We start from the raw sequence: 13677 nt of genomic DNA on the forward strand, positions 1-13677 counted from the left end.
GCACCGCTGATAGCGAGGCATCTCAGGCTGAGTAAGTGTTCCTTCTGGCTTAGCCCGCCTCTGATGTTATTATACCATAGCGGTGCAATATTCAGCCCTGAGATACACTACCTGCTGCTGAGCTAATCTCTTAAAGCTCCGTGTTTGTGGAACTGAGAGAATTGAAGGCTGGAAAATGAGAAACAGGAGAGCTTGATCTTTTCTGTAGCACATTTCTCATGTCCTGCAAAAAACTATATTATTCAAAAGCAAATGTGGGACATGACTGCTATCAAAGAATTTAAGTTTCTCTGCTCAGCTGGAGAAATACATTTCAGACATGTAAGAAAAAAGAAATAAAAGCTTTTTCTGCTGTTTTTCTTTACCACTGAGTCAAAGGGAGGAAGAATTAATGCGTGTTAACCATTCAAAGACAATCATGTTGAGCAGTGTTACATCTATTGTTTACTAAGAAATAAATTACATTTATATCATATCAGAAGCACAAAGAAAGATGAAGTCGTATCTTGTGGTGTAACTTAGTCGTTTATTTTAATTCCACAAATTTTTCAAAAAAATTACAAAATACTCAAATGGAGAGAACACAGGACTCACAATTTTTCTTATTATTTCTACTTTTTGTTTACATTGTGTCATCCCATGGCGACTACTCATATATACAATAAGCTTCAAGATACCAGTATATATATAAATCTTAGCAGTCAGAATTGACATTCTGCTATTGCCGCTTTCAAACAAGAAGCTAAACCATTGACAACACTTAACATCAAAGGTTTTGGAGACACAAAAAAGAGGGAATAAAAGGCAAGGGAACCCGTCAGGGAAAAAAAAAGGCGAAGATGATGAGGAGTTGTTGTCGGAAGAGAGGTGGAAAATGGATGGGAGATGGCGAGAAGGAGTGAGTCAAGGATTTCAAGATTTTTTGGGTTGCTTAAAAAGGGGGCATGACTTCGAAAATGCTTGAAAGTGTTTCAAATGTAAATTATAGTGCTCCACCGGTAGATATGGTCACTTTTAAATGCAAGTACAGTTTCTTCATTTGGTAAAAGAATCCCCCCCCCCACAGTTTTATAAACGTCCATGACGGTCAAACAGTCTTAGTTCGTGGAACAAATGCAGAACTCATGTCATAACAACAGATAAAAACAATTAAAAAAAGAGACAAACTTAGGCTCATGTGCACTGTATTGACAGGTCAACTCGACTTGTAACAGTCAGTGGCACACACAAACACAAACTCCTGAGGTACAGGAGGCTGCATGTATCCCGAAGGAACCAAGGCATCCGAAAATATTGTAAGGAAAACACACTCACACACTCTTACACACACACTCTTACCAAATCATGGATACTCGTATCTCCTGGTCGTCGCATTACGGTAGGCCCCCTCGAGTGTCACAGTGAACATCATTGTAGCTTTGTTTGAATCGTAAGCCCTGTGACAAACATGAATGACTGGACCAGGAAAAGAGCCAGTGACACAGAGCACACCTTCAACTGACTCACTACCATTCACACTTTAAAACAATCCCAAAGTCCTGTTTTGCTCCTGGTATTTTCAACAAATTGAGGTCCTGATAATTTATAAGAACTCAAAGTAATTTTCAAAAATTCTTCAGTTCAGCGAAACATTTTTCTGGTGTCCACACTTAAAAAGGTCATCACTAAAATCATTCTTTGTAAAACAACAAAGTAAGAATGAAGTGTAACTCCATTTTACTTGACTTAAATAGAGATTTTAAGAAAAATGATAAAACCAGAAGAGTGGAGCTCTCTCAGTGCAAACTGTAATTTTTTCAAAACTTTTTAAATCCATGGCCTCGGTGATCACTCCACACAGGACGCAGAGACAACCGTGCCACCTCTTCAAGTGTTTCAAATCATGAACCGAACACGTCGAGTTTACACATTCTGACAACCTGCGGTGTGATGAATGGATGTGGGTGTGCCACATTTATGGTTTACACGGTGAATGTTTGACTAAATCTAACACAGTGATGTCAGAGGAACGTCACAACTGAACCACAACTCTCTCAGAAACTGCTCATATAATGCCATGGTGCTCCCCTCTGAAACAAGGGATAATGCTTCAAATCAATTATATCAGAGGTTAAAACGACTTGGTTTGGAGTCCACATCTAGTAATAATAATAATTATAATAATAATTATATGTTTATATATACTATTTACAGACTCAAAAACGCCATGCTGTAGCTTTTCGTAAAATTATGAAAAACCTCCAACAATGTATTAAAATAAATGTTGAATTTAAGATAGCACTTGTTATTTTTCCTTAAACGGCCTGACTGGTCTTTTTTTTGTCGATAAGCACAGTGTCTTGTTCTAGCACCTACAAAAAATGTCAGGGAAGCTTGTCATGCAGGAGTCTTGAGGACGTTGTCACTACTGGCTATATACCAAAGAAAGTCAATGTCTTCAAAAATCATATAAAAAAAAAAAAAAAAAAAGTCCTTGACAGGAACAAAAACCGAAAAGCAGAAGAAATTTCAGACGATCCACTTGGCCCTTTTCCGTTCTTCAAAACTGAATGTAACAACTCTGTAACAACTTCCCGGGTCCTGCACCTGTCAGTCGCTTCCTCCCCTGACATGTTACAGCTGCTTGTCACTCTCCTTTTTAAGCCGGCTGAAATATAAACAAAAAAAGAAGCGTGATTATTAAAAAAAATCAAAGCACAGCAATGAAGTTTATTTGTCCTTTTAACATGATTATCCTGATTGGATGTTGCTTGTCTGACCTGTAGTAGTCCTCCTGGCCAGGCAATGGTCCTCCATGCATGTGATGGTGCCCATGGAGCCATTGCTGCTCCATGGCTAGCCTCTGGAGCTCCGCTGATTGGGCGTGCATGGCTTGCAGCTGGTGGGCTGCGGACATGGGCGGTGGCAGACCTCCTGGTAGGTCCCTTGGGTATGGAGTACCTGGAAGAGGCACAACAAAAAGATTTGATCAGGCTACATGGCAGAGCTGGGGTTGATTTGATTTGATGTGATATTACTGTTAATGAGATATGATATTGGCAGAGAGTTTACCGAAAACTGGGTGGCGAAGCATCTCGTGTTCATGTGGCGGCTGGCCGAGGAGAGCGTTGGGGATGGCGCCGGGTGGGTAGGGGAAGCGGGCCAGGTGAGGTCCACCCAGGGGATCTACTGCCAGGGGGTGGCCCCCCGAACCTGGAGGACACACAAGACATTCACCACCACCTTCTGGCTGTCAGACTCTTAGGTTCAAGGTACACTCATTACAATACAATGCATCACACACAGTACATACTACAGGCATTAATGATACAGACATTAATATAATGTGACTTCTCTCAAGGTTGAACCAAGAGCAGGAACAACTTCACTACATGAATCCACTAATATACTGTACTTCTGTTTATTCTACCTAAAATTCAACAGAATGCACTTCAGAACTATCTCTGAGTTAAACTATAAAAGAGTTTAACTCTTTTATAGTTTAAATAGATAAGATATTATTTAATCCCCCCTTTGCAATTTTTGACATTATTGAGAAAAATATTATACTTCAATGAAATACTTCTTCATAAGGTAGCTCATTGTTTAAAAACATCTTTTAGATTGCTGCATCTTCAATCTATATTTATTCATCTCTGGAGTTCACCTTAGCTCTATTCTTGGTCCAACACTTCATTTAAATAGTGTATATAAACAATTTACATCTATTAATACAAACAGTACTGGACTCTGTTTTCATGTCACAATATTGAATTACAAAAGATCACAATCACAAATATGACTTAACAAGACAATCATTAAAATAAACGGAATATTCAAAGAGCAAAGTCAAAGACTAACTGAACATGAACACCTGCTTAAAGTGTAAGTAAGATATGAAGGGATTCATTTGTTTTTCCTACTTATGAATTTATCTTCAGCAACATCAGTTTCATGCATTAACATAATTACAGACTATGAAAGTGTATATCAATTGAGATTATTATCGTTTCAGATATTCATTACATAACAAATGTTACAAATTTTTTTTTTTGCCAATCTCAAACGTTGGTGTAGATATAGAGGTATAATCATTTAGGTATTCAAAACATGTTGTTTTAATTAAGTTGATATCTAATAATATCTTGAAATACATTAAATATTTGATTATTTGAAGACACTACTAACAACACAGTTACATGTAGGTTTATATGCAGGGCTTTCATTTACCTTGGTGGAGAGGATCTTGCTGGTGCAGGTGTAGATGGGAGTGAATATGCGAGTGCTGGTGGTGGTGTGGCGTGACATTGAACATCTGTAGACGGGCGATGGGGTCGTTGGCTACTGTGGCCATCCTCTCAGCATGAAGTCTCTCTGCAGCCAACCTCTCTGGGTAGCTCATTTCTGGCCGCAGCTGTGGCCCAGCAAGGGCCAGCCGCTCACGCTCTAATGGGTTCAGGCCGTGATGGAAGGAGGCGAAAGGGTGAGGGCCTGCCATGGGGGGCAATGCGATGGCCCCATGCCGGGCAAAGTGCTCCATGGGATTTGTGGAAGGGTGAAGTGTGTCCATCTCTGGGGGCTTAACCTCAAAACCAGGTTTCATCCTTTCCCTCAGCTCCCTCTCACGGATCTCCCTTTCTCGCATCTCCCGCTCTCGTAGCTCGCGCTCCCGCATTCCAGGGTCGGCGTTGTATAAGCTGGGCATGTGATAGGCCAGCAGGGGGTCCGCAGGGTTGAGGGACACAAAGAATGGATGGTTTCGATTGGTAGGGGACATGACATGAGGTCGAGCATACTCGCTAAGGGTGCGAAGGGCGGGAGTGTCAGGTCCGATATACGGTGGCACAGCTGCTATCGTAGTGGGGGGACCATCAAAGGGTGACCGCATGTGGGCGGGGCCAGCCATCTGAGGTTCACCCATTCTGCCGTCATGAGAAGAACTGGAGGCTTTCTGTGAGGGAAGAAAATGTCATATTGAGTTACAATTCAAGGAAAAAAATGACCAGTGCAAAAAAAAAAAAAAAGGTAGACAAACACGACCACTCACCGCAGCTCGCTCTGCTTCTTTTTCTCGTTCTCGTTCTCTTTCCCGCTCTTTTTCCCTCTCCCTCTCTCTCTCCTTCTCTTCCCTTGCTTTCTGTTCTGCTTCCCTCTTGGCTTTCTCAAGAGCATCCTCTCGCTTTTTGGCAAGCTTCGATGAAGCCAGGGGAGTGAAGTAGAAATCTGTCCTAGCACACGAGTTGTAGCCCCGGTCCAGGTGCTTATAGAACCTGTGGTCATGATAGAAAGAAGACATTTTAAACATTCTCAACGTTTACTCATAAAAGGGGATGATGTTCCAGTTTGTAAATTAGTAGTCTCGGGGCATGATATTCATGTTAAATGTTGCATGTTGAATGGAAGGATAATGTCCCATTAGATAAAAAGACAGCTCGAATTAGCTGACACTGGTCCATTATTCAAAGGGAAACAAACTCCCTCGGCATTCACTTCTGTGGCTATGTGGAGTATTTATTAAAATCCTCATTGCTATTCATTGGCAGTCTGAGAGTCACTTAAGCACAGGGCAACTACACAGTTTTATTCAGATGCCTCAGTTCACTCGCATTTCACTGTAATTAATCTTGCTGCTCTCCATCCCAAATAATTCCTAGTCACCAGCCACTCAGAGCTCAGGGCTAATTGCAGCCTTGGATGTCTGTTTTTTTTTGCGGAGGACATTCTTACACCAGAAGCCTTAAAGTGTGAAGCTCTTTGTTGTTGGATGTGTTTAAGAGCTCATCAGAATCCCCAGACGAGACAACAAGCAGCCCAAGAGACTCCCTAAATAGTTTGTTCTTAAACAGAGAGTGTTTAGGTCAGAATCAGTGCATGTAGACTCACCGTGCTGATTGGCTGGCGTGACTCGGCGTGTTGACGACTGTAGGCTCTGGGGAGGGGCTTCTCTGGGGTGCTGGTGGGCTCTCTGGTTCTTCCAACTCGTCCAATGGCTCTTCTTTTATGTGTATGGGAGGGAGTGCCGGGCCAGGTCCAGCACAAGTGACCGAGGCAGGAAGTGGCATAGAGATGGATGAGGATGGAGTGGAGGAAGATGGAGACTGTATACTAGGCATAGAGTTAGATGACGATGGTGGAGGGCCAGTTGGAGGTAGAACTGTGTTGAAAGGATGAGTTGAAAATGGAGACTGTGGTAGCCCATTTGGGTGTGAGGCTGCTGCAGAGGGCGGCAGAGGCGGAGCTGGTGGAGGTTGGTGGCTGGCTGATGGAGGGAGGGTCTGGGACTGCGTGAGGACTGGAGGCTGGGCAGGGGGAGGCTGAAGCTGCTGGCCTTGAGGCATGAGTTGCAGGGGCGGTGGGTGTGCAGATGGAGGATGGTGGGTGGACAAAGAGCTGAGCGGTTTGAGGGCAGGGGGTGGAGGCAGGTTGGAAGGCATCTGAGGGAACGGTGGTGCCGACGCGTGGGGTGGGTGTTTGTGGGACTGTGGGTTGGGAATCTGCGGAATAGGCGTGGTTGGCGGTGGCTTGATGTGAGGCATGGACATGGGGGCAGGAGGCAGAGGCTGCTCTCTGGGAGGCTGACATCCACTCTGAACAGAAGACTGGGACTGGGAAGGAGGCGTGTGTGGCCTCTGCTGTGATTGGCCAGGGATTTGAAGGGTTGGGACCTGAGACTGACCCACAGGGAAGCCCTGAGGGGGGATGGAGTGAGGGTGAGGCATGTGTGAGGGACTAGGCTGCAGTGGATGTGGTAAGGGAGGCATGGGCCCGTGATGTGGGCTTGGTAATGATGGAGGTGGAACTGTGGGGCCTGGAGGCGGAGCCTGAGTCATGGGAGAGTGTGGAGAAGGAAGCCTTTGAGGGTGGAGGTTTGCTCCTGACTGGATAAGAGACAATGGGCCAGCCGAGGGAAGAGGCTGGGGAGGTAGAGAGGTGGAGGCCGCTGTGGGGGAGACCTGTGTGGGCAGCGAGGGGGCTGAGGTTGTAGGTGGAGGTGGTGCTGAGGCAGCAGCTGATGTGCCTGGCTGACACTGGATGACTGGAGGGTGCTGGCTCTGAAGGAGCTGCTGCTGCTGGGCAGAGGAGTCTGAGTCACTTTCATTGTCTCTGGGACTGGGGATGCTCGGAGAGGAGCTCCGGTTGTCCTGGTCGATGTCTTTAGGATCGCTACTGAGCTCCTCATTAATGCTGCGGCCATCAGAGCTCTCGCCCTCACCTTCCCCTTCACCCTCGCATTCTGAGGGCGAGTCGGGCCTGTTCAGCTCCTAACAAACAGAGAGGATGATTACCATGATACAAAGTGTCCATTGAAATGTATAGGAACAGATTTTTAAAGGGGCATACACTCACTTGTGTCTTTGACTTTTTGGCACTGGCTCTCTCCGGCTCCTCTGTGTCTGAAGCTCCCTTTTCTCGTTGCCGTTTGGCACTCTTCATAGGTGAAGGAGCCTCCTCTTTAATCTTCTATGAATGAATGAAATGAAGCAGCAGAGTCATTAGGCTGACGTTTATAGAGATATATGCACTGAAATACTACGTTTCATGCAGTGATGTCCACGTTTACCTTGCTTGGCTTCTTCATGGAGTCTGTCTTGCTGTCGGTGCTGTCAGTACTTGCTGCGCTGGGTGAAGTACGTCCACTGGAGCGCAGGTCCTCGTTGGTAGGCGAAGCTCTGCCATCTGGGCTTGCTGTCTGCTTCTTACGACCACTACGTAGCGTCGACATCTGTAGATAAAAAAAGACAGAACACAGTCAGCATGGCATGGCAGAGGCTACTTTGGTTAGAAGTAATTGAGATTTTACAAACTCCAAATGAAGATTTATGAAACAATCTCTGTCAAAGCTCCCCTTAAACAGACATCTTTATCTTAATGCAAGAAATCTTAAAAAGTACATTTTGCTTAAAGGGAAGCTAATGTTATTTGTTAAAGGCAATTTCTGACTTATTTTTCTAGTAATAAAAGTTTAATTGGACTTGTCAGGTGAAAGTGTCTTATATTAAGTATAATAACATATCTGACGAGAAATGAGAAAAACACACAAGGTCACTTTTAGTTGTTGCACAATGATCTATTTGAGAAGAGAAAAGACTCATTTCTTTCTCATCTGGCTCTGCAGACAACTCTTTGGTTCTTAGAGGTGAAAGTAGACGGATAGATAGCGAGCAGGAGTGTGAGCTCACCGAGCCTCGGTTCCGTCGGGTCCTCATGCTATGCTTCCCGCTGAGTCCATCTTCTTCCTCTTTGACAGGTTTGAACATAAATGGTGGCGGGTCCACTGGCTTCTCAATGGGGGGCAGCTCACCGTACTTCTTGAAGTGGATGCGGCAGTCTGTGCACAGCAAGATGTTCTCACGACCCCCGTGGTGCCAGTCCTTGGAGGCTAAAAAAAGAAAAAAGAAGCCATTTACAGTTGTGAAATAACGCTCTCACAGGTGTTAGGAAGGACAAACAGAAATTATCTTAGAACTTTAGGAATACAATCAAACGGATAGAATTTCGTTAAATCTCTTGTAAGTTCAAAATCTAATGAGGCAAATATTATTTTTTACAATAAGCAGCTAAATTAAAAATAATGTGCAAAACTGTCTTGTGCTACATACTTTCAGGAATGTATTAATGTCTATGGAGGTCACAGCTATGAAGTGAGTTATTAGCCAGCCTTATAGTGATGGCAAAACCTGAAGTGTGAACAGACAGGAGCCTTGCAGTGTGAGCCAGCTGTGTGGAATGAGGGAAATGATAATGAGGTAGAAAGAGTGGACGAGCTGTGGGCTCATGTCTGATCTGATCAAATTAGTCCCGTCAACTTGGGATGTCCATGTGTCACACAGCGGCAAGTGTTGAATAGCCAAGAAGTCCATAATATGAGTGTGACTGTAAATGAAAGTTAGTGTCTTACTGGTAGTGAAACAGTGACGGCAGGCGTAGCCCTTCAGCTCCTGCTCGCTGTCTTCACTGTCAAAGTCATCTTCACTGGCTGAGCTGAGGTCCACTGGAAAAAAACAAGACAAATAAAAACCTTAGAATAAATCTCTCATCACAATATACTTATGGTCTTGTCCCCACTTCCTGCCTGATTGCTGTTGTAGAGGTCAAATGTACGTACAGAATTCGCTGGAGGGGGGGCGAGATGGGGTGTTGACAGGGGTCGAAGCCGTCCGTGTTTTGATACGTCGGAAGACGGGCTGGCGGCGGTGTCTGCGGTGGGCTCGACAACTGGCTGCCTCAGGAGTCTTCTTCCAATAGTAGTAGAAAGTAATGAGCTCTCCCTGAAATGACAAACACAAGACCAATGCTTCATCATAAGAGAGAGATGTGTTTTTAAAGAGGAGAAAGTGAGGTGGGCGATCGCAAATAAATTTAAGACAGATTTGTCCCGCTAACATATTTACATTTAGGTTGAAATAAATATGTGGAAAACACACACAGGCAGTCAAGCATGGTCTCTCACAATAAAACGGTATGGAGTGGGTGAGTCCATGCCAGGATTTGAAACTGGCCAGGCATGTTTGTGCTGTCTGTCCCAGGATTAGGCAAGGAGGCTGACTGAATGCAGGGATATTAGGATCAGTGCATTGGTGGCTGCCTGGGTGGCAGGAGCGTGAATAGGAACAAAAGAACATGTCAGGCAGAGCTTTGGCAATACAAATAGGGAGTGAAATGGCTCCTCGCCCCTTCGCTGGAAGAGTCAATTGAACTTTAATCAAACATTTGGAGGGGTGCATTTGCCAGCGAACGAGGCGGATAAATCCACTGTACAAAAGGCAGCTAGGAAATCAATACCCGACTGAAACATTAACACATGCAATCATGGATCAGAAAGCACTTTCCTGAAGCAGCCTGTGCATATTAACTGCTGCTTTCCGGCCCTGCACTCGTAATGCTCAAGCCTTGAAAATTGCAGACAGGAGTCACAGATAATTATGTAGTTTTCTTTGGAGTTTTGGCCTTTTCCTTCTTGTTTGAACTCTCACTTGTTATTCGTCCTCTGCTGGTTCTGTGACAAATTCTCGAAGGTGTGCTGTGATTATTGGGTGAGCCGTAAGTCACCTATAATCTTTAAAGCCCAGAGGGCACACATAAATTGTTTGAGGTTTGTAAAACTGCTGTTTAACAAAGCTCCCAACTTTAATGGCTATTGATTGTTTTTTCTTCACCGATTCAGCGGAGAAGCTTGAAATAAATTTCTAACTCAGTGAATTAACAGCTTTTCAGCAATAACTTAACATCCTCTATACAAACGTACCAAACTAAAAACAACCATTAGGATTTAATGAAATGGTTTTAAATGCCATTAACAGTCTCTTATCTAAAGCTGTTCTAGCAATAAGGATAAATAACTATTCTCATTTCTTCATGAAACAGAAAACTAGTCTTGTAGGTTTCGGTGTCTTTGCAGCAGAAAAGCAAAGGTCAAGGATTGGCCAGTGTGTGCTTCTTTACTGCTCCAACAAGTCTCGTGAGTATCTAAAGTCTTTCTCAATCGCTTCATCTGATTGGCAGAAAAATGTTCATCTCAGTGGGCTTAGGAGCTTTAATAAGATCGCTCTTGATGTAGCTCTTCATCGTATTCATATTCATATCTAGCTGTGGCTGTCGGTCTGCTACTTATCAGAACATTTACTGAGGGTGTGTGAGCCCGATGAAACCTTCTCAGATTTCAGGGTAAATTAAAGCATACTGCTTTGGATTATGGAAAAGGCACTGAGTTAAACTTTGTACAAGATCCATTGTGTGCTGTTTTTAAGACTTCAAAACTGATGCAGATGAGCACATTGGAGGGTATTTCCACATGGCAAATATTTTTTGAAAAGGTTGGAAAAGGAAGATGACTAAACATCTACTTAAAATATTAACAGTACTACTCTATTATGCACACCACGATGGTAAAAAAGAAAAAAACAAACAAAAAAACTTTCCGGGCATTGCCTTCACCCCCGCCCTCTTTTGGCCCAGTCGCGCCGGTTGGGGAGGGCAGGGCGCAGGTGCTAACTGAGGGAAGGCAGGCGTCCTGATGTGAAATCTAATTGAAATGTGCAGATCAAACGTGTCGAGTGGTGCCGAGCGCTGGCTTTTCTCTGTGCTTAATGACTGTTCTCAGCAGTGCCTCTCTGCCTCCTCGCTGCAGGCTGACAACTACATGGACCTCAACAACAGCTCGGCAGACACGAGGAAAGGTCACCCTGCCTCTCCATCACTTACACCATGTCAAGTACCATTATATCAGGCTGGGGCTAATGAAAACATTACATTGGGGCTTTTGAATGGGAATTAACAGGTGCACTGATGAGCTGGTATTGCCTGATGTAGTCGTACTGGGGGGACAAACGAAGTAAGCTCAACTAGTTTAGGGTAAAAATAAAAAACAAAACAAACAAACAAACACTGAAAGTTATGTTAAAAATAGGAGAAAAGACTAAAATTTGCACAGCAAGAATTTGGTCCTTTTATTTGACGGTGGAGAAACACCTGGCATTCTTAACCTCATCACTCTCTGATTGGGTGTTTTGAGTTTGTGTGTATGTTTTTGACTCTTCTAAGTGAAGTAACCTTTTCGCATTCAGTGAAGAGGAGAGTAAAACAGAAATCTCTCCACATACCTCTCCCTAGAACACTTCACGGAAACACTTGAAATACAAATCTAGATTGGCCCTGGCCTCTGCACCATCATTTTCCTCCAGTACACTAAATCACTGCAGAGCGGTACGGAGTGTGCTGCAGCTCTACAGAACATGAGATAGTGACAACATAAGCTCGGTATTATAGGCATTTTAGACTGCTTCCATCTGCAGGAGCTTTCTGGCTGCTGGATTATCTGACAAGGAAAGGCTTACCCTCCTATCACGACACTCAGGCCCTCCAGTCCTGTTAGTGCCACTTGGTTAGTGCCGTTTGAAACTCAAGAAGAAACGTAGGCCGGAACAAAGATTTTTTCAACTTTGCATTTTAGAGTAACGGTGGAATAAAATAGAGTCCTGAACTGTCACATAAACAGATTCTGTAAATAAACATGTTATAAAAGCCTGCAGGTGATGCAGAGAAATGTACTAACATTCTTTTGACACTTCATAGTAGCAGATTAAGTGTTTCAAAACAACATAAGATCATATTCAGTGACTTTGTTTTAATCCATCTTATGTTCTTATGTTCCTGCTATAAAGATTAAGAAGAAATAAGGTTAACCGTGAGCCCACAGCGGACTACAGAATAATTACGGGAGGGAGTTCATACCGAGGCTAAGTGCGAGTGCAGGATCCACCGCTGGGCTCGGTGGTCCCATGTGCGCGGGCAGGGCTGAGGGTGAGGGCTAAACTCATGTATTTACACCCTCATCCCCTCTCAGGCCCAGGCCTGAACAGATGGTTTCTGTTTTTCCTGGCAGATTTGTGACAGAGCCACAAAAGGCCCCTGCTTTGACATGAAGCCAAACGGTTAAGGCCGTTACTGGCAAGAGCAGGGGAAGAAGGAGAGAACAGGGGAGAGCTGGGGGGGCAGGGCCGAGAGTGGAGGAGAGCTGAGAGAGGGAGGAATAAAGAGCCAACAGAGGATAACAATGGACAATCAACATTCAATCTGACCACAACCCTCTTGTCCAAAAACTCAGCAAATAAAAAAAATCTCTGCTCAAAACTTGAGGCAGTTTGGCTGTGAGAGCAGAGCGTGCAGGCAGCATGTGATTTCTGGGTTCTGGTGGCCGTTGTTGAGTTGTGTAAACATCCATTAGTGCAGCATGAACCTGTGCTCCTCCTGCTTCCTCCACAGTCTGCTGCCCAAGGAGGGAGGATTGCTTCCTGATTCATTTCAGTGAGGTGGGGGATGTATTTCTCGGAGCTAAATCAAACCAAGTTTAATTATGTATGTGCTCGACCCCGGACTTGAGGTTCTTCATAAACTGTGACAGGTTGTAAAGGGTGTCATTTCAGTGAGCGCCGCTTGACTTTTCTATCGTCCTCCTGCTCTCTGTAACTGTGTGTGTGTGTGTGTGTGTGTGTGGGGGGGGGGGGGGGGGGGGGGGGGAAGAGCTTTGTGGACATTTATGCAGTTGAGCAGGTCAGAAACCTACTTATGATTCCTTCAGGATCATTTTATACCATCTGCAGTGCATCCATGAAAAGCATTCCAGTGAAAGTATCTGTTTTTTCCCCCAAGTCTACAGACTAGATGAGAATGATGTCCTTAATATGCCGTAAGTTAGCGTGACACTGGGTTATACTTTCACTTACAAAAGTATTCTTAATTGATTTACATGAGTAAAAAACAAATGCTAATATAAAAATCCTCTGCATGACAACAAGGCTTCACATACAACACACATTTATGGAATCTAAAATATTATGTTTGAATGCTCTTAGAATGTTAACTTTTATTGTGGCTATTTAGGCATTTTTCTTCTTTAATTAAAATCTAAGAATATTTCACTATTGCTGAAGCTACACAATTCCCCTTTGTGTTTGACTTCTATCAGGGCTAATATCTACTCTAAAGGTATTTCATCACATGTATCTGTTATATATATAACAGTTAGACCTCCGGGCACAGTGACGCTTCAGAGCAGACAGCGGCCTCTGAATACTAAAAGGACCTTGGCTGGTGGAGCAGAGAAAAGTGAAAGGCGGTTAAATAGACAGCCGTTCCCTGCTGCGCTGAGCCTTTCTTCCGGAGAATGACTGAATAAGCTCTGCTTTCACAGGTCAGGGA

The 13677-nt window shown here is 44.0% G+C and overlaps 1 protein-coding gene across 4 annotated transcripts in view; it reads right to left on the minus strand.

The window, feature by feature from the left end:
- Window positions 1-506: 506 nt before the first annotated feature.
- The window catches only part of rerea (arginine-glutamic acid dipeptide (RE) repeats a), a 118661-nt gene continuing 105490 nt past the window's right edge, over window positions 507-13677 (minus strand). For 2 of the 4 annotated variants that reach the window (XM_079360568.1, XM_079360570.1), the window contains 11 exons: window positions 9086-9248; window positions 8879-8971; window positions 8160-8359; window positions 7541-7702; window positions 7327-7440; window positions 5863-7241; window positions 5027-5249; window positions 4210-4930; window positions 3052-3192; window positions 2760-2940; window positions 507-2647 (listed from right to left, as the gene is read on the minus strand). In XM_079360568.1, the coding sequence (XP_079216694.1) occupies window positions 2614-2647; window positions 2760-2940; window positions 3052-3192; window positions 4210-4930; window positions 5027-5249; window positions 5863-7241; window positions 7327-7440; window positions 7541-7702; window positions 8160-8359; window positions 8879-8971; window positions 9086-9248 (3411 nt within the window). In that variant the 3' untranslated portion in view covers window positions 507-2613. Of the gene's footprint in view, window positions 2648-2759; window positions 2941-3051; window positions 3223-4209; window positions 4931-5026; window positions 5250-5862; window positions 7242-7326; window positions 7441-7540; window positions 7703-8159; window positions 8360-8878; window positions 8972-9085; window positions 9249-13677 lie in introns of all 4 variants that reach the window. The other 2 variants (XM_079360567.1, XM_079360569.1) reach the window with 1 other exon arrangement.

The sequence above is a fragment of the Symphodus melops genome, assembly GCF_947650265.1.
Source record: "Symphodus melops genome assembly, chromosome: 13".
Lineage (NCBI taxonomy): Eukaryota > Metazoa > Chordata > Actinopteri > Labriformes > Labridae > Symphodus > Symphodus melops.